The 19454-nt window shown below is 36.4% G+C and overlaps 1 protein-coding gene across 1 annotated transcript in view; it reads left to right on the top strand.

Annotated features, from left to right (window-relative positions):
• The window catches only part of arl15a (ADP-ribosylation factor-like 15a), a 130656-nt gene that overhangs the window by 27299 nt on the left and 83903 nt on the right, over positions 1-19454 (top strand). The window contains exons 2-3 of the mRNA XM_065267151.2: positions 1772-1916; positions 5142-5201. Of these exons, the coding sequence (XP_065123223.2) occupies positions 1772-1916; positions 5142-5201 (205 nt within the window). The remainder of the gene's footprint in view (positions 1-1771; positions 1917-5141; positions 5202-19454) is intronic.

Here is a 19454-nt window from a genome sequence, read left to right as displayed (position 1 = left end):
ACCCTCTGCTTTCAAAAACAAACAAAAAACATTTCAACCTACCTTCATTTGTTCTCTTTTTTCACTTCTCAAATATGGGTAGGTTTCTTCAAAAATATCAGATTTTGAGCAAAAAGCTGAGATAATTCAATTGTTTTGAAGGACTTTTGATAAAGATCCGATTCAGAGCTTTGATAAAAACATACACAGAGATTGAACTGTTTCCCCTAAGGGAATACTTCCGGGTTTTATAAGTTGGGTAAGAGCGCCACCTGGTAAATAATAGTGGAAATACAGATTGCCGGAAAATCTCGTCATTTGCAGGGAAGCGTTTTCTCTTAATTGACGAGTTAACAGGTCAATGGTGGGGAAAGTTCATTTAATTTGGTTTTATTTTCACTTTTTACACCTTTTGATTGCATTTTTAGTGAGAAATTAGTATTGTAGTCTTCAAATATTGGATTAATTATCACAAAGAAGCTCTATATTTATATTTTAAAATGAATTCCATTACGCCGCCTATGAAGGCTGTCCGAAAGCGTTTCCCGGAGCTGCCTTTATGCCGCCGAAGTCATTGCCTCAGGAGCTTCCGGACACGCCATGGTGATGAGTTGATTCAGGTTTTTCAAATTAGGGGACATCTTACACATTCTGCGAGGGGGCATACGAGAACCAGGATTGGGAAAACTGATGTAGTCTGATCTAAACACTGATCTAATGTCTAAGATTAAAATCAAATCAGTGATTGAAGTCAAACAGATCTCATTATTAGATTGAGACTTTATGAGACAGGGTCAAATTTATGCATCTGAAAAAACAGTTTATCCAAAAAACCTACTGTAGATTCAGCCTTTACATTATATATGCATGCACTGTATCAAACCCATGACCTTGCATTTGTTTAGCACCGTGCTCTACCAGTTAAGCAACAGGAAATCAAGAAATCTCACACCTCTATTTACATATAGGATTTGTTTGCTTAGAAATATAGCAACTCTTATTCAAGAGACTACAAACTGTAGTGTCTCATTCAATACAGTTCAAGCTGATGATGCTATTTTCATGTAAAATGAAACAATCCAGAGGTCGGACCGGCCCAGACTAGTTCTCCCATGCTAATAAAAGACATCTCTTTTAAGTTCTGTATACTGATCTCTCCACACCAGCTTTAACCGCACCATTTACGGTTCACACTGCATTTGTCTCCTAATGTCTCCCAGCAGGCCTCAAGTCAAAGTCAGTGATTCATAAAGTGACAGGTCTGTCTGCTATCATGAGGACGCAAGCTCACAGAATTCTGCCTGCCTCTCTCTCTCTCTCTCTCTGTCTCTCCACATCCTCCCCCTTAAACAGACACAGAAGACCGCGTTAGACTCTGTCTGGTAACAGTCCTTTTTTGCATGTTAGGGCAAGCAGATTTTACAGTACAGCCTGCACTGATATCAAAAGGACACCACAGCTACACTGCTGCGGGAACATCAGTAATCACTGTTGCTCACGACAGGGAAAGCAACAGCTCTGCAGTGATGTCCACTTTTGACAATGACGTCATTTTGTTTTGTATTCAGGAAGTATCCTCCAGATGTGTCGCTTTCAAATCACCGCATCAACAAATCAAGTCTTTCTCTATTACTTCATTAGCATTTGACAGTTCATGAGAGACACAGTTTATTTTCTTTCTTGCCTGACAAACATTTGCTTACATTGTATATTTTATGATCAGTGAAAAATCGTGACCCTTATAAACACTAACGTGTTTCTCTCTTTTTTTTTTATGTTTTACTGTTATTAGTGTCTCCAGAAGATGTGCTGTAAGGAACCTTCTCCACCCAGACCGGAATATGATGTAGTGTGCATCGGACTGAGTGGTGCAGGCAAGACCAGTCTGCTATCTCGCTTATGTAATGAGATCAGTGATGGCGCTGTACCAACCGCAGGTAATAGGACATTTCTCTGCTGCTGTTTTCTGCAGTATTTTAAATCCAATTATGAGAAAAAGTTTTTTAAACTAATTGCAATTTTGGTCTTTCTCTAACTTCTAGAAAACAATTTATAATAAACATCCAATATGCTAGTGATATGCAAACTAATAAGCAATACGTTTAAAGTGTTACCATATTGAAATAGTTTCTGATTATTCCACTTTATGTATAGATTGTCATAAAAGTATATAATAATTTATATTTTTGTGTTGAATTTGTGATGAGTGAAGGCATGGTAAAAAAATTTCCATGTCACCTTCCAACGTGATCTCATGAGAATGTGTATTTTTATGTAAAGTGTGGTTGTACATTACGCTTTTTTATACAACCTAACACGTTTAATATTGATGTGTTGACAGGACTAATAAGGTAATTATTTACTTATTAACAGCTTTACAGATGTACAGATTTGTATGGATTCCTATTCATAAATATTAAAATTGTATGCATTGGCGTTTCTTACTCATATTTAATGACATGTTTTTTAAGTGTATTTTCTGACTTATTTAAGACAGTTTACTCATTTACCTAATGAAATGTTTATGACTTTCAGAGAATTACATAATATTAAACAAGACTACACCTTAAAACCTTAATTAGGTTAATCATTTAACCATTTAATCATTCTAACAGTACATGATTTTAACAAATTGTTTTGGGTAGGACTGTATTAGCGGCTTAAAATATCTTATAATATATGGTTACTACATATAGGGGCGGTTTCCTAGACAGGGATTAGACTAGTCCTAGACTAAAATAAATATAAGAGCTGTTTAAACTAAAAACAACCTGCACTGACATACACCCACCTAAAGGATTATTATGAACACCTGTTTAATTTCTCATTAATGCAATTATCTAATCAACCAATCACATGGCAGTTGCTTCAATGCATTTAGGGGTGTGGTCCTGGTCAAGACAACCTCCTGAACTCCAAACTGAATGTAAGAATGGGAAAGAAAGGTGATTTAAGCAATTTTGAGCGTGGCATGGTTATTGGTGCCAGATGGGCCAGTCTGAGTATTTCACATCACCTGCTCAGTTACTGGGATTTTCACGTAAAACCATTTCTAGGGTTTACAAAGAATGGTGTGAAAAGGGAAAAACATCCAGTATGCGGCAATCCTGTGGGCGAAAATGCCTTGTTGATGCTAGAGGTCAGAGGAGAATGGGCCGACTGATTCAAGCTGATAGAAGAGCAACTTTGACTGAAATAATCACTTGTTTCAACTGAGGTATGCAGCAAACCATTTGTGAAGCCACAACACGCAGAACCTTGAGGCGGATGGGCTACAACATCAGATGGTCAGTTGAAGACTGGAAAAATGTTGCCTGGTCTGATCAGTCTTGATTTCTGTTGAGACATTCAGATGGTAGAGTCAGAATTTGGTGTAAACAGAATAAGAACATGAATCTGTCATGCCTTGTGGTGGTTGTGTAATGGTGTGGGGGATGTTTTCTTGGCACACTTTAGGCCCCTTAGTGCCAAGTGGGCATCGTTTAAATGCCACAGTCTACCTGAGCATTGTTTCTGACCATGTCCATCCCTTTATGACCACCATGTACCCATCCTCTGATGGCTACTTCCAGCAGGATAATGCACCATGTTACAAAGCTTGAATCATTTCAAATTGGTTTCTTGGACATGTTAATGAGTTCACTGTACTAAAATGGCCCCCACGGACACCAGATCTCAACCCAATAGAGCATCTTTGGGATGTGGTGGAATGGGAGCTTCGTACCCTGGATGTGCATCCCACAAATCTCCATCAACTGCAAGATGCTATCCTATCATATCAATACCTTGTTGAATCAATGCCATGCAGAATTAAGGCAGTTCTGAAGGCGAAAAGGGCTCAAACCCAGTATTAGTATGGTGTTCCTAATAATCCTTTAAGTGAGTTTATGTTATGCAAACACAAACTTTTATTTTGTATGCGATTAATCGTGATTAATCTTTTGACAGCCCTAAAAAAATACAATTTTATTATTTGAACTTTCAACTCTTGTGACATAAAAGTGCCTTTAGTTAAAAAAACACCCATTTCCTAAATGGCTGACAGTCTAGCCTGAACTCCACCTAGTCATTAAAACTTAATGGTACAACCTGCAAACAGCTACAGACCACAGCTTCTGTTGCTCAAGCAATGCTACAAATCATCCCAATAAAATGACTTGACACTACGTTCTCATTGTTATTGTCCAAGTTTTCTTAGTAAATACATCACATGTGTTACACTTTCCCAGCACGCTAGAATGTCTGCAAAATCTCTGTCGCCATGTGCTCCATGGCCTTTTGTATCAATAAAGCTGTTTATTGTTATTGCTGCATCTCTCTGGCCTGTTACCTCAGAGCCGTCCTTTGAACGCTACACAGCTTTACCACAGAGAGAGAGAGGTCTAAACTTGCATAACATCTTATGTATAAGTGTTTCAGAACATCTGGATTTTGTCCCGTAGACTTTCTTCCTCATGACAAGAGTGTTGATTTCATTAGAGCCCTTGGCGACAGGTTGGTGTTTTTATGAATCACAGTCCCATAAGCCCTTGCTTCCTTCAGATGGATGACATCACTTCCTTTTTTCTGCAAACAACACAAGTGGTTCTTTTCACGAGAGAAGACGCAGTTGCGTGTGACGCAGGTTTCTAAATAATCTGAGTGTGATGCACACAGTGTGCTACTCAGAGTTTAGTGACTCGTCTATGGAGTGAACACCTGTCTTATGCCATAGCGGGGCAGTAACTGTGAAAATAGACGTGTTTACTATAGCAAAGACTTATTTGGCACTCCTTGTGGAAATATGGTAAGATTAAGTTGTCAGAGGAACTGGTTAACACCAACAGACCTAGAAACATAAGCTTTTAAAGCAAAATAGGTTAAGCCTCACATGGCTTGAGTTGCATTTATCCGTTTCAAAAGTTCACCCTCCTTGTCTCTACTCTTAAAAATAAAAATATTTAAGATGATATGGGTCTGTTGTCGGGCTGTTGTATAAATGGTACAGGACATATAATAAGGTTCTAAATAAATAGCACTTAAGAAGCGTAGACTATATAGGGAGTACTGTACTGTACCAAAATGCTTCTTATACATTATCTTTCAGTTAATTCTTGTATTATTTTGCTGTCCTTTACCACAAAGTCTGTGCAATTTTTAAATGGATGTGTTTTCCTACACAGGTTTCAGCATCAAGGCAGTGGGATTCGAAAACGCTATACTGAACGTGAAGGAGCTTGGAGGTAAGGAGAACAGATCAGAATCATCATCTTTTCTCCATGCATTGAAGACTGTTGCCAGGCTAATCCAGTGGTCTCTAGGACAGATCGCTTAGTTTAGCCACCTGAACTCTAAGAATGGACACTTACCTCAGTGTCTCCTATTCCCAGTAAAGCCACAGCCGCACGGTTGGTTTAAAGAGTAAGACATAACTGGTCAGTCAAGTTTAGGAAGTGTTTGCTAGGCAGGTCTTGTAAACAGGGAAAGCTGGTAAATAATAATAGACCAACGCTATCTCACGAGAATGCGTACATATTTTACAAGTTGGCTAATTCGTATTAATTCATACGACCACATTCGTAGATTTTTGTACTATTTGCATTGACCCATGTGATGCTGGGGTAGTTTTTAGTTATTGTTTTTATCATGAGAATCTTAAGTTTTTGTATAAGTACTTCATATGAATTCATACGAATTAGCCAACTAGACACTCGTGTGCAATTTATTGTAGCATTTATAAAATATGAAAACAGGATTTGTTTTGTTCTCAACGCTATTTTTGTATAGTTATAGTCAGGACCAAAGGTAGAGAATTCTCTATGTCTCCACGATCCACTTTTCCCAAAATATTGTTGTATCATGCCTACATCAAGTACACAACAAACTGAGTCAAGCACTACATGAAGGGGAAGGGTCGGGAATACATTTTCTCTGCGTTTGGTTCGCGAGTGCACACTTCCTCAAAATATACTCACCGTGGATACGCAAGGATGGCCGTGTTCGACACATATGCAATAGAAATGATTTCTTATTCAAATTATTACTCTACCAGGCCGTGAGGGCAGCACTGATTTGCAACATTTAAAGTACATTAAAAAATTTAGGATAAAAAAAGAAAAGTAGCCGATCCACCATTGGAAACAAAGAACAGGAATCAAACATTATGGTGACGAAAATGCTCCACAGCTTTCTGTTCTTGGAACAAGTGAAAATTAAAGAAGAGAAAACAATAATAAATGCTTTCTATTTCCTTTGTGTAATTTTTGTAGTGGAGTGTCGTGTCTTAGTATTTCTTCGCGCATATGTTGTTGTACGCATACTGTCAGTAAACAACATGGAAAAACTGTGATAAAATCGTGAAATCGTGATTTTCCCTAAAACAAACGTGATTAGATATTTTTCCCATAACGTCCACCCCATATCCCACCAGCCTCCACCCATATAATATACTGTAAGATGGTTATATGGGATAGTTCACCAAGCTGATCATGAGCCCCATTCACTTCCATGATATTCTTTTTCCTACTATGGAAGTTAGTGGGGCCTCTGATTGGTTTAGTTACAAACATTCCTCAAAATATTTTCCTAACCATTTAAATAAATGCAAATATAGATTTTCATTGAACAGCAGCCAAATGCAAAACACATAATTTTTTTAAAGCTAAATATTTATAATTTTTTTTTACATCAAACCAATGCCATTAAGCCATAACTAAAGAAACATTGTTTAAAGTCCCATGCAATTAATGATGACAAGCTAATACAATAATAGCCTAACAAATGATAATAACTTTTTTTTAAATGCACCTATTTCATTGCTTAAAAAACAACATTATTTTGTGTATTTGTTTAAATACAATGTGTTTGTGTGGTTTATGGTTAATGGGATAGTTCGGCAAATTAAATCCAAACGGCTCCAGGATGATAAACAAAGGTCTTCTGAGGGTAATCCGCGCGGTGTTGTTGTAGAAATATCCATATTTAAAACTTTATTAACGAAAATAAATACCTTCCGGTAGCGCCGCCATCTTAGACTCCCCTGTATTCAGGAGAGAGTATTAGCATAGTGTACGCACTGTTCTTAGTGACGTATGACAAATTCGGAGGGCGGGGGCACAGAGCAGCAGCAGAGTAGCCTCCGTAGGCCGCATAAGCTCTCATCCTGAATGCGGACGCGACTAAGATGGTGGCGCTACCGGAAGGTATTTATTTTCGTTAATAAAGTTTTAAATATGGATATTTCTACAACAACACCGCACGGATTACCCTCAGAAGACCTTTGTTTATCATCCTGGAGCCGTTTGGATTTAATTTGTGAAGGATTGACGCACATTTTTGGACTTGAAGGTCGTGGACCCCGTAACATTACATTTAATCAACTGAAAGATCTAAAACATTTTCTAAAATATCCGAAAATGTGTTTGTCTGAAAAACTATGGACATATGCAACTCGGACAGCTTGGGGGTGAGTAAATCATGGGTTTAATATAATTTTTGGCCAAACTATCCCTTTAAAGGGACAGTAAGTAAGGTTTTAAGTGTTTTATTAATCAAATGTCTTTATTCATAAATATGTCCTTGTTGGTGTCAAATGACCTCTGCCAATGATCTGACTTTTCTTTGTAAGCTTAGAATTTCTCCTCTTTACTTACATTGAACGGGTAAGTCCAAGGAGACTTCCATGTCGTTTCGCCGTATTGATAAACTATAATAGCAGAGAGAGACGAAAAGCACTTGCCTACCAACGCATTTCCACAACGCGTTTTCATTCAGAACATGTGAACCAGCTGCAACGGACAAGGAGATCAGTGATTACATAACGGCTAGTTGCAACACGCATTTGGTAAGGCGAGGCGCTAGAGAGCACTGTTCGTTTGAATTCAAAATACAATTCCACCAATAGATTGGGGTAAATCCTACTTATTGTCCCTTTAAAATAAATACATTACCATACATATTTGTAGCTCCAGATGATTTTGATTTTGTACAAAACCCAATACCTCTGACGTCATCCGGAAATGTGACGCTCCTTACCATGTTTAAAAGATTTGCTCACAATGCAATGCTGATAGGAGTTAATTTACATGCTGTGAGTCTTGTCCATGTCAACCGGCACAGGATGTAATTTGTTGCCTACAATCTGTGTGTTTGTTTTGTCCAAGAAAAGAGAATTTCGTTGGAAATGATAACTTGCATCATTGTTGACTTTGGGGTTTGTACTTTTTGCATTCACCATAAAATGGTGAATCGGACGATTGGTGCTCTTTAAAAGACCAACCAGGGAACTACACTAACCTTTTCCACTGGTGGCACTTGCGCTACCAACTTTTTCAGTTACTGGCGCAAAATATGATTTGGTCGCACATATTTTTTTCAAGTTATATTAAGGCGCTCTGGATAATAATGAACAATAATGAAACTGTATTGCATACAGATATGCTTTTTATTTTACTTGCCATCTTTTAAACCACATGCCGCCTTGTTTTCTTAAACGTTGCAGTGTTTCCCACAGATCTGAAATTTACTTGGTGGTGGTAGCCGGTGAAAAGGGCAATTATTACCCACTGACAAATAATGGTCTACTATACATGTGATGTAGAACTAATAATGTGTGACACAACACAATACTTTGATTCATTGAAAATTAATATTAATTTCACATTACATTTCATTAATCTAACCACCCCAAACTTTCTTTGCCATTAACAAAGCTGACACTGTTTGTCAAAGAACCACGAAAAGACTTACTGTTTTTGCACTGATATATGAAGCAATTAGACCCCTTTTATCAAACTCAATATAATACAATACTATGTATAGTATATTAATAGACAGTGCAGGTCTATAGATTATAAATGTGACTGATGTTATAATGGTTATAATTTCTATTAGAAAGGCACTTTTACTGCTTCTGCTCTATCTTTCTATTTCTCTCTTGCCGATTTAAAAAGCTTAATCCACTCATTATTTCAGATTTAAAAGTCTACTTGCTGTCCCGGTGACAGACTTTACATTGCTTTGCTCGTTCAGTGCAATTGGCTTGACATTAGCATTGCTTTTTGCTACAATCTCTGTCCAAACTTAATATGGATATGGTTTTAGAAAATATATGGTTTATTAATAATAAGATTATTAAAAAAATGTGAGAAAGAAAATGCAGCGCGTGGTCGTAACAAGAACCATCGCCATAGAAACCGGAGGCACGCTGAAACTGCACTCGAGCTTTAGCGCGGTAGCGCTCATGGACGTTTTCGATCGACTCGGGTTATAAACACAACATTAATCAGACTTGGGACCCAAAGTAATTAAACTAGGACCTAACCGGACCCGACAGACCATTTAAAATATAAACCCGGAACCATACGAGTCCCGCGTCCTCAGTGAAGAAAGACCTCTGCTCAAGTTCAGAAACAAGGAAGACACTGCGCTTGCATCGCGTCCCACCCAATTCATTGAGAAACAGCTGAGCACGCAAACGCACACTGATAGGGAGAGACACGACGTGCTTTCACGCAAAATGAAGCCAACGTGTTGATGGCTCAGAGCACGTTATAAAACGTATTCTTAAGATCCACATTTCTGTTTTAATAAATGCTCATAGTAAATCATAGCATATTGTCTAAAACATTAGGTAGCACATTTGCGACCCATTAAAAATTAGGGTCGCAACGGCAGTTCAAAAGGTCGCATATGCGACCATTTTGGTCACAGTGTAGCTCCCTGCCAACAATATAATGGCTTTTCCAGTTTTCTAGTAGTTTTATTAGTCTGTTATCAAACAGCTGAGGTAAATGAATGCAGGGAAATGTAAAAAATAAATGCACTTAAATGAGTCATTGTCCAAGAACTGTGTTGCATTCATGTTTTCTTTACTGTAATAAATTGCTTCAACAGCAGGCAGTTCTGTTATGCTTGTGACATGCGACATATCAATTTTCCCAGTTTGTTATTGAAAACAAATTTATTTACAATACGCAGAAAAAGCAGGGATTTTGCCACAAACTTCTTGAGGTGAAAATCCAGTAGATGCATTTGCACAAAGTGCACACAATTGTCTGAAGCTGAGCCTGAATACGCTTTTTATTACTCATACTTTTTTGTATACTTAACTATAGGTGACATTTATGTAGTACATATATGTGCTATATAACATATATTATGCATGAATGCATCTAACGTTTATGTGCAGTCATGCACTTGAGCTGTGAGAAACACATCTGTTGTGATATGCACCACACTATCTGAACACTACGAAATGACTGTGTGGATGGTCAGATTTAAAAACCGTATTTGGATGAAGAAACTCTATGCCTACGACTGATCTGAGAGCCCTGTTCTCTGGGCCAGATATCAGCACACAGGTAGAGTACTGGAAGAACTGCTTGTTGTTATAGGGCTGCTGAGCAGAGGCCTGTAGAAGGTGAAATAAATCTTCACGAGGAGGCCGGCTCTGTTTATGAGAGTGTTAGGAGAGCCGCTTTGAAGTGATTTATGTGTTTGGGGGGACACGGGGGACATTACAGGTGCAGTCTGTATCATGACAAGTGGCCCTACCGACGCAACAGAATCTAGAGTCCACTTAAAGACAACAACAGAGACAGGCAACACAGTAAACCAAGGGGAGGCCTAGCTAAATCTGAAATGCATATGGTGGGCCATGAAATGAAGCTTCTCCAGCAGGTGAGGTCAGAGTCCCCTGGGCTGTTTTTAATGGATTGAGACCTCTAGGGTTGTTTTAGATGCTGATGTATCACCTGAAGGAGGACACATCTGCTGATGGAAAGTTTGCGTAGTGCCTGACCAGAATAGACCTGTGAAAGATGTGCAGTGCATAAGTTTTTATGACTGCTCCATGAACTGTCAAACCTGATACATATAATGTCCTGGGACGTGTCCTCTGTGGTATCTTTTGAGAAGTATTTTGTGAGTATTATGATCGGGGTCAAGATGTGCAGGACTGACAAAGTACATTTCTATAGACGATAAAGGTTTGTGATAGAGGCCTCATTTCTCACCTGTGTAGTTTGAAGTTTCAATGGGATGCGTACCAGCAAAGTGCATCAAATAGACTTTGTTTGAATAGTAAATGTGGTCTTCCTTTTATGAAGTGTAGATGATTGTCTCTGCCCTTTATTATGCACTTGAAGCACTTTAGCAACTCTACTGACTAAGTGGCTACTTTAACAACTCAAGGGCCATGATAAATGTCATCTGCTCTTCTGGCCCGCTCTACAAGGGAGGGAAATTTAATTCACATCATTCATTTTGATTTTTAATCACTAATATTTAAATGTAAGTAATTATTATTATTTTATTTTAGACGATAGTATGTTAATGAAGCTTAAATGCAGGCTGAATGCATTTAAAGACTAACCGTACATGATCTAATGGTTGGGATATTTCACCCCAAATGCTAGGTTGTTTAACCCATTTTTTTTGTGTAAAATTAAAATAAAGGTGCTTAAAAGGTCTTCACAGTCATGCCATAATATAACCTTTTTTGGTTCCTCAAAGAACCATTTAGTCAAAGGTTCTTTAAATAACCATTTCTTTATACATTTTATAATCTTAAACATTTTTTAACCTTTAAAAGCCTTTTGTGAAACAGAAAGGTTCTTCAGATGTTAAAGGTGTTTTAAAAAAACATTTCAGAAAAGGTTATTTTATGGCATCGTGAAGCACCCAAACTCCCAAAAACTACTGCTGAGGGCCAGACTTTATAGTTGAGGAATAAAAACGGCAATTGAAAGTTTGTTGGTATATGACTCAGTACTATGACAGTGTGTTTCCGCTGCAAATTGAATAATGCATTTTTTACCGCCTTCTCCCATGTGTCCTCAAAGCTTTACTATTGTCAAGCCCTATCCTGCTCTTTGAAGAGAAGTGAACGCTATATTCTTACTCAATAAACGATATGCTTATTGTAGTAAACACACCGTATCTGAAAGGCACTTATGTTATGTTTTTAATATATATTTCAGGTGCGCCAGTATATGTAACAAAGAATGTAACACTGTGTTGAAGTTTTTTTGACTGCTATGCAAATTGGCATTCTTTCTTAACATTTATACTGTATATCATAAACCTTTATTCCCCCAAAAAATTATTTAAACCTACAAGGGTGTAACTTTGGTTTGAGAAGTGGGGGGGGGGGCACAAAATGGGGGAAATGTATTCGACTTATATCCCATACCCTGCATTTACAGTACATACGTTTTGGGACTATGGTGACACAAAATACAGGAAATACAGAATACAGAATAAATATAAAAAACTATAAATTCAGAAATAATTAATTTAATTATAATGATACATTCTGCCAAAAAGAATATACTACTAAACTATGTATGAGGTTTATTTGTAAGGTTTACTGTTTTCTACATAATATAATGTAAAGAACATTCTGTGAAAATATAAACTTGATATCTTTAATATTGACTGAGTAATGTCATGTCAGTGATTGAAATCATAGTGAAATTAATGCTTGAAATCAAACTGTGATGCTCACAATAAGATTTGAGACTTTAGTCTAGTTTTCACAGGCACAGTCACATACTGTATACTTACATACATCAATAAAATTGTAACATTTAAAAATGGCAAACAACAACAATACATCTTTTCTAGAAATGTACCTTCTGCATTAAATAAGACTGGGTAGAAATGCTTGAGCAAGCTTGTATTATTATTATTATCATCATTATTCAATTTCACAAATTGTATTCTTTGAAACGGTGAACTTGAGAAAACAGCTAAACTCTTAAATGAGTCTTCAGACTGTTTTTAATCAACAAGATTCCACAATGAAGATGACAACTATAGCAGACTAGTACATTTCCATTGATTTTCTAAAGCTGTTGCAATGTGAGAAACTTTAATATACATTACTGGACTAATTTAGCATTTGTTGAATTTCTGTCTCATCACAATCAACTCCTTGGATGCATAAAAATACTTCCTTGGCATACTGTGTTACAAAGCGTTTGGGTGTGTAAATGATATCATTTTTTGTTTATGTTAATTATCTTATATGGGCTACGTTAATTAAAACAGCTTATAACGGTTGACGCATCAAAATCATAACACAAAACAGGGAACGTAAATCTGTTTTGTATACCTCAAGCTTCACATTATGTAAACTGCATTTATAAGGACAGTTTACATTAATTTATATGCAGATGTCCTAGCAAATAGCAGTAAATACACTATTCTGAACTTCACTTCCGCGACTGTGCTAAAAACTAAAGATGGGGCGCAGCGAGGGAGAGAGGGCCAAGATAAGGCGGTTGCGCATGCGGCACAATCAATGGCTGGGGACTTCAAAAGTTATTGGCCATTAGAATCGTCCTAAGCATCCCCCCTTACGGGGCCCCTTCAACACAGGCAGACTCTCCTTGTTTTGCTCTGTCCAGTTCTTCCTTGGAGAAGACAACGTGCGGTTAAAAAATCTAAACAAACGACTTTGAAAGTGGGGAGGGGGTGCACAATCGGGTTTTTGAAAAGTGGGGGGGACATGTCTCCCCTGTCCCCAGTGGAAATTACGCCCATGTTAACCTATAATTTTTATTTTGAGCAGAGGAATAAGAAACCAATACCAACTCAATTGACACAAAACTTTGATAGTAGTGAAACTTCTTATATCTGAAGGCACAGTTATGATGTGATGTGTGTGAATTTTTGGTTGGAAAATATAAATGCATTAAGGCAATTTTCTTTTTTTCATTTAGTGATGAAGTCAGAAGAACACAGTATGATAATTAGGAATGTTGTTATTCTTTATCTAGGAATGTTCATTCTTTATCCATGCAGTGTTCTTGTGGTGCCACATGAAATTGTGGAAGTTCAGTTTTGCAGCATACAGTAGGCCTGTGATTTAAAATATTTGCTAAAATTAATAAAAAGCTCAGATGAGTGAGCCCTAGACCAAGTGCATCTGACATGTTTTCTTGTAAATAAATAAGCATTTTTTTTATCAGGCTCTTGTTTTGGTTCAGTAATTTCACTTTAATAGAAATAAAAAGGTTTCTTATTTTCAAAAATGGCACTCTTTATTAAATTTAAATTTCTTTCGCTGCAAAACCCTCTAAGTGCCTGCAAAAATCTTCATATATACACACCTTAACCTATGCCCACCATCATATATGAAGAAACTGTGTTAACACAATAAGGTTCATTAATTAACATTAGTTAATGTATTAACTATGAACAAACCATGAGCAATACATTTGTTATAGTATTAATTAATCTCTGTTAATGTTAGTTAATAGAAATAAAGCTTTTAATTGTTTGTTCGTGTTAGTTCACAGTGTATTAAATACCGTTAACAAGATTTTAATTAAGTATTACTAATTGTTGAAATTAACATTAACAAAGATTAATAAATGTTGTATAAGTGCAGTTCATTATTAGTTCATGTTAACTAATATATTTAAATAATGTTAACTAATGAACCTTATTTTAAAATGTTACCGAAACTGTGTTATATTCCTCCCACCAACAATACAACTATACATTTGCCTGCACCAAAATCCTTTGACAAACAGCTAATTTGGAAAGTTGGGACTTAAAAAAAATTACAGCATCATGCTGCCACTCATGTGTGAATTCGATCATTTAAACATGACAGGAAGGAAGAAGGAGAATAAACAAATATCCACTAAAAAAAATGGTGCTGTATAAACTGTGGCACAGCCTTGACAGGATGGATGAATCTGAATGCGAGAAAGTTCAGAATGTCAACTGTGAGCATTTGCCATAGTGACATATTAGCAGTTTGTCACACAGCTTGTGGTGTGAAGGCTGTTATGAACTGCGTTGTCCTGCTGAGGCTAACAAACCGCATCCTTTATCCGTGTTATAATCCACCCTGATAGCAAGTGGCAATCCGCTTCTGTTAACCTTTTGACACAAAGGCCAGCGATGCCCCTCGTGTGTTAGCAGTCTGTCTGTTAGGTGTGAGGCATGACTGGCACAGCGAGGAGGCATCTGTTAATGGTGTCTGTGAATTTGCCCTCTTCGGTGTCAATGACGTCAAAGAAGATTAGACGTGACTTTATGTGTGAAGATAGCCCTTGCTGTGAATGTCAGACAATGTTATTCATTTCCTTAGAATCTCATTTTTAGGCGTAGACTAAACTATCCCGATAATGTTTTTTCCTAATCTCCTAATGTCAAATGACTGAATCAGTGTGCCCATTTGATTACGTGAGTGGTTATAACAACCATCTGTGACATCGGCTAGGTTACATTATTGCTAGAGACAGATCTACTTATATTTCGAGACAGATCTACGGTTGACTTTTGAAACCATTTGAATAAAAAATATGTTTAAAAACATAATAAAATAGTATATTAAAATAAATCATAATCATTTTGTTTTATACAGAAATTCGGAAATTTCAACTTAAAAAAAATCTTTGTGAAATGGATTTTTATGACAGGACTTTCAGTTCCTTCTTTATTTTACTTCTCCATCCAAAGAGATGGATATCAATCTAACAGCATGTTCTTTGTACAGAATTTATTGTTTCCTCAAGAATATGCTGCGCACAGACTGTTGGGATGTGGTTTCTCTATCAGTCAATAGTTTTCTACATTGTACATGATTCATTTACTTCTGGATTATAAGAACTTGTAACACAAAAACCACAAGATACTCTCTTGTTACTGAAAGAGACCACTCACTTTTTAGCCCACTAGCCTAATGACTCGTAACTATTTTACAAGGTGGCTTATTCATAATTCAAACAACGTTAATCATACAAAACTTATGATTTTTAGAAGAAAACCCAACATTATTGGGGCATTGCAGATTGTACAAAAAGGACATTTGCTGTGTTCATCCTCTTTCAGCACAGTGCAATCCATTTGTACTTGTTTATTGTTTCATCGGCTCTATCGGGTTAGTTTGTGAAGTCTGGCTTCTGTAAGGACACTTGCTGCACTGACTGGAGTTTCAACTTTGATTAATAAAATGTTTATCTTTTTCTGAAGGTTTGCAGATATTGCATGCGCACCAAGAAAAGTGCAGTAGAAAATTTGTCTTTGAAGCAGACCATGATTAAAGAGACAGAGACAATAAGGTCTTGCTACATTACACTATAAAGTTAAATAGAAAACAAAGTCTTATTGCTCAGGTGCTCTACAAACACAGCTACTGTACAAGTTTGTTTTTTATGCTTGCAGTTTCAAGAGGCAGAGGCTTCTCTATGTACTGTGTTTTGGATATAGAAAATTTTCAAAATTCTTTGATTTAGATTTAAGATTATAAGGTATCCTGGTGATTTGTTCATTTGTGGCTTTAACAAAACATCACAAATAGGATGGGTTGCACTAACAAGGATTATGCTTTTTTTCTAGATCCAAAACACAGATTACGATTGACAATTTTTACTGGGAGGCGGGACTACAGCGGCCATTCTGACTGTTGGGATCTCATCAATACCAAAGATGCATCTGTTAATATTAAATATCTTTGAAGTGGTGCAACATAGCTATAATTAAAAATACAATGGAATCAGCAAACCCTAGAATAGCTCTAAACATTATTGGTGCAACCCACCCATAGAGTTGGGTCTTTTATATTTAGAATGTCCCCCTTTTTCTGGACTTTAGCTATAGTTCAGTTTGCCTAATTGTCCACATTAATACGTTGCATAATTTGTCGAATGTGTCTCAATGAAAGCAACTTTATCTAATCACAAAACTTTTGTTGATGTTGCAATAATGTTGAAATATTTATTTAGTGCCAAATTCCTGCAAACCCTTTTTTTTGCAGTTAACACTGGTCGATTTTTCTGAAGACACACAGTAAAAATGTGCGCTGAAAAGGTGTGGACATTGTTATTTTTGTGATTACTCTTATTGCATTTGTAGGAGCTCTTAACTGAATCACACAGCATGATTTACCAAGTTTTGCGCTAATCAGTTTACTGGTTTGTGTCTCATTATTAAATACTTAAATATTTAATGTCTTATTATAGCCATTGTTTTTTTTTTTTGCATTGTCATGCTCTCTTGCCCAGTTCAGAAAATCTGGACCTTCACTCTTCTTGGTTTTTAATTCGTCATAATACTAAAACTTTACTTTAAATTTGATTTTCAACCCTAGATTTTCAATGTGATCTCAGACATTTTTTGAAATTCTCTTCCAGGATTGAGTTGCTCATGCTATGCCAAACCAAACCAAACCAAACCAAACCACATTAGTGCCTGTCTGTTTATTTAGCAGTTTGTCTACATCATTCTTGAACACTGAATGCTAATACTGACTGATTGAAGTTAACAGTGACACATACAGTACCACTGTCTTGTTTACCTACAAATTACACTAACGCAACTGAAATGACAAAATTTTATACTTATGCGGACTGCTATTCTATTAAATAAACTCAAGAGACTTCAAGATATTAAATTCATTTGCTTTACAAAACAAGTCCAATAACATTATAAAAAAATTATGATGACATCATAGATGTACCATATGTTAAAAGGAAAGGCTACTCTACTCTCTTTTTGAACCAGGTGGAAAACTCAAGAAAAGAAATAACCAAATCAGCAATAGGTATCATAACTGAATAACTTTTTATCAAAGATTAATATTTTAAATGTTTTCCATCTCCACAATAAATGCACAATGTTTAGGTAGGCTTTGATGAAGTTGTGCCTTATTTAAAAAATGCATTTGATTTCATCTATTCATATTGAGTTTTGAATAGAAATGTATGAAAGTTAGAAGTATATGTTGCTTATTAGCAAGCAAAATTTGTGAAGACATATGCATGCACTGATGCACAACCACTTCTAAATGTAGATGTGTTTTTGTTTTAGTATTACACACATATTTACATGCAATTAAAATACTCAAAGCTATAATCTGGAACTTGTCTCTATTACTATTTCTATTTGAATTGTAAATTTGCAAGTTACTCTATGTTGGTTTATTGACATCAAATACTCATAATATTTTATGTATTACACATAAAATCGGACTGATAGCTCAAATTATAAATCATCATTATACTGTTGAGCCAGGTAATGAGACAGTTTTATAGGTTTTTATGTTGCTCAATAAATGACTTGTGTATTATTTAAGAAGTTAAGTTTTAAAAAGGATGTCAGTGATTGAATAACATGAGTCAGATGTCTGATTTTAAGTGCTGTTTAGGTGGTACATTTACCCGTAGGTACTCTGCGTACTTGTCTGGAATGCGCTAAAAGCGTCTGGTTTTCAGAGGTCCATGAAGTGCTGGAACCCTACTGTAATTTTTAGGATTTTCTTTTTTGTTCCTGCATGCACTAAAAGTGCCTGGACATCAGAGGCTGTATATCATAGAGGCTCAAAACTTGGCAGTATTTAGAGATGTTCTGATACTCTTTTTCTCTTCCCGATTCCGTTACCTGGGCTGGTCGCTACCGAGTACTGATCCGATACCTGGGTGTGTATATTTATATATACAACTGGATATACTACTAGCCCTGTATAGAATTATTTCATGATGTGCTTCAGACTTAACCTTTAATGAAAACATAAACAAATACATACAGTGAACTAGAGTATTTTTATTATCAGAAATACATTTGACAGTAATATTAAATGACTTTGTCATTTTCTTAAGTGACAAAGAAGTTCATTAAAAGAACTTTACTCATATATACAAAAAATAGTATAATATACTAAAATTATCTATTTAAAAATTAAAAGTCTAGAAACAAGGCATTTTATTACTTCGAAGCCGCAATGGCGTAGGAACACTTCGGTTTTCAAATATGCTTCTGCGCCGTCGTCTGCGTCGACGTGCAAACACACATGCAGACCGCTGGTAGGCAGCTTGTATTACCACTGTAGCAGCGCGACCGTCAATGAAGAAGCAACTTGGTCCGTTAACCCACAAATGAAGAAGAAACAGCAACTTGTGTATATTTTGAAAAGACCAGCAGTGATGGGAGTAAATAAACAGATCATTGGTTGAAGTAGTACTTGCTGATACCGATGCAATATTTTTGTGTTATCAGCGGCATTTCCAATACTAGTATTGGAATCGTAACAACCCTAGGCAGTATGGTCCCAGATTCCACTACTAAGGCAAGCACAATGACATTCTCCAGAATTTAGGTGGTTGATAATTAGCTAATTTTTTTTGGGTCAATATTGTCACAAGCATGTTACGTAGCACTCGCAACAAGTTTTCAGAAGGTTTTGGATTTTGGATTTCAACCACAAGCTCGCCAAAAAATTTGTTTTTAAGGTTTTACCAATGCTTTGGCATACTGAATTGAAAGTTAGAATTGAAAGTTTGAGGGCAAATGTACAAGTTCAGCACAGCGCCACCTACTGGTCCTGAGAAATAAAAATATGATAAACATTTTGAATACTTTAGTTTTAGTATTAGGATTGTGTCTTTAGATTTTTTGGGACATGCCGAGTGGAATGTTGCCCAGTGTCCCTCCGTCAGCCATTTTAAAACATAGTATTCGAGTATCGTAAAGGTACTAGC

The sequence above is a fragment of the Paramisgurnus dabryanus genome, chromosome 5, assembly GCF_030506205.2.
Source record: "Paramisgurnus dabryanus chromosome 5, PD_genome_1.1, whole genome shotgun sequence".
NCBI lineage: Eukaryota > Metazoa > Chordata > Actinopteri > Cypriniformes > Cobitidae > Paramisgurnus > Paramisgurnus dabryanus.
Note: the sequence above shows the minus strand (reverse complement) of the source record. Positions and strands in the feature narration are given on the sequence as shown.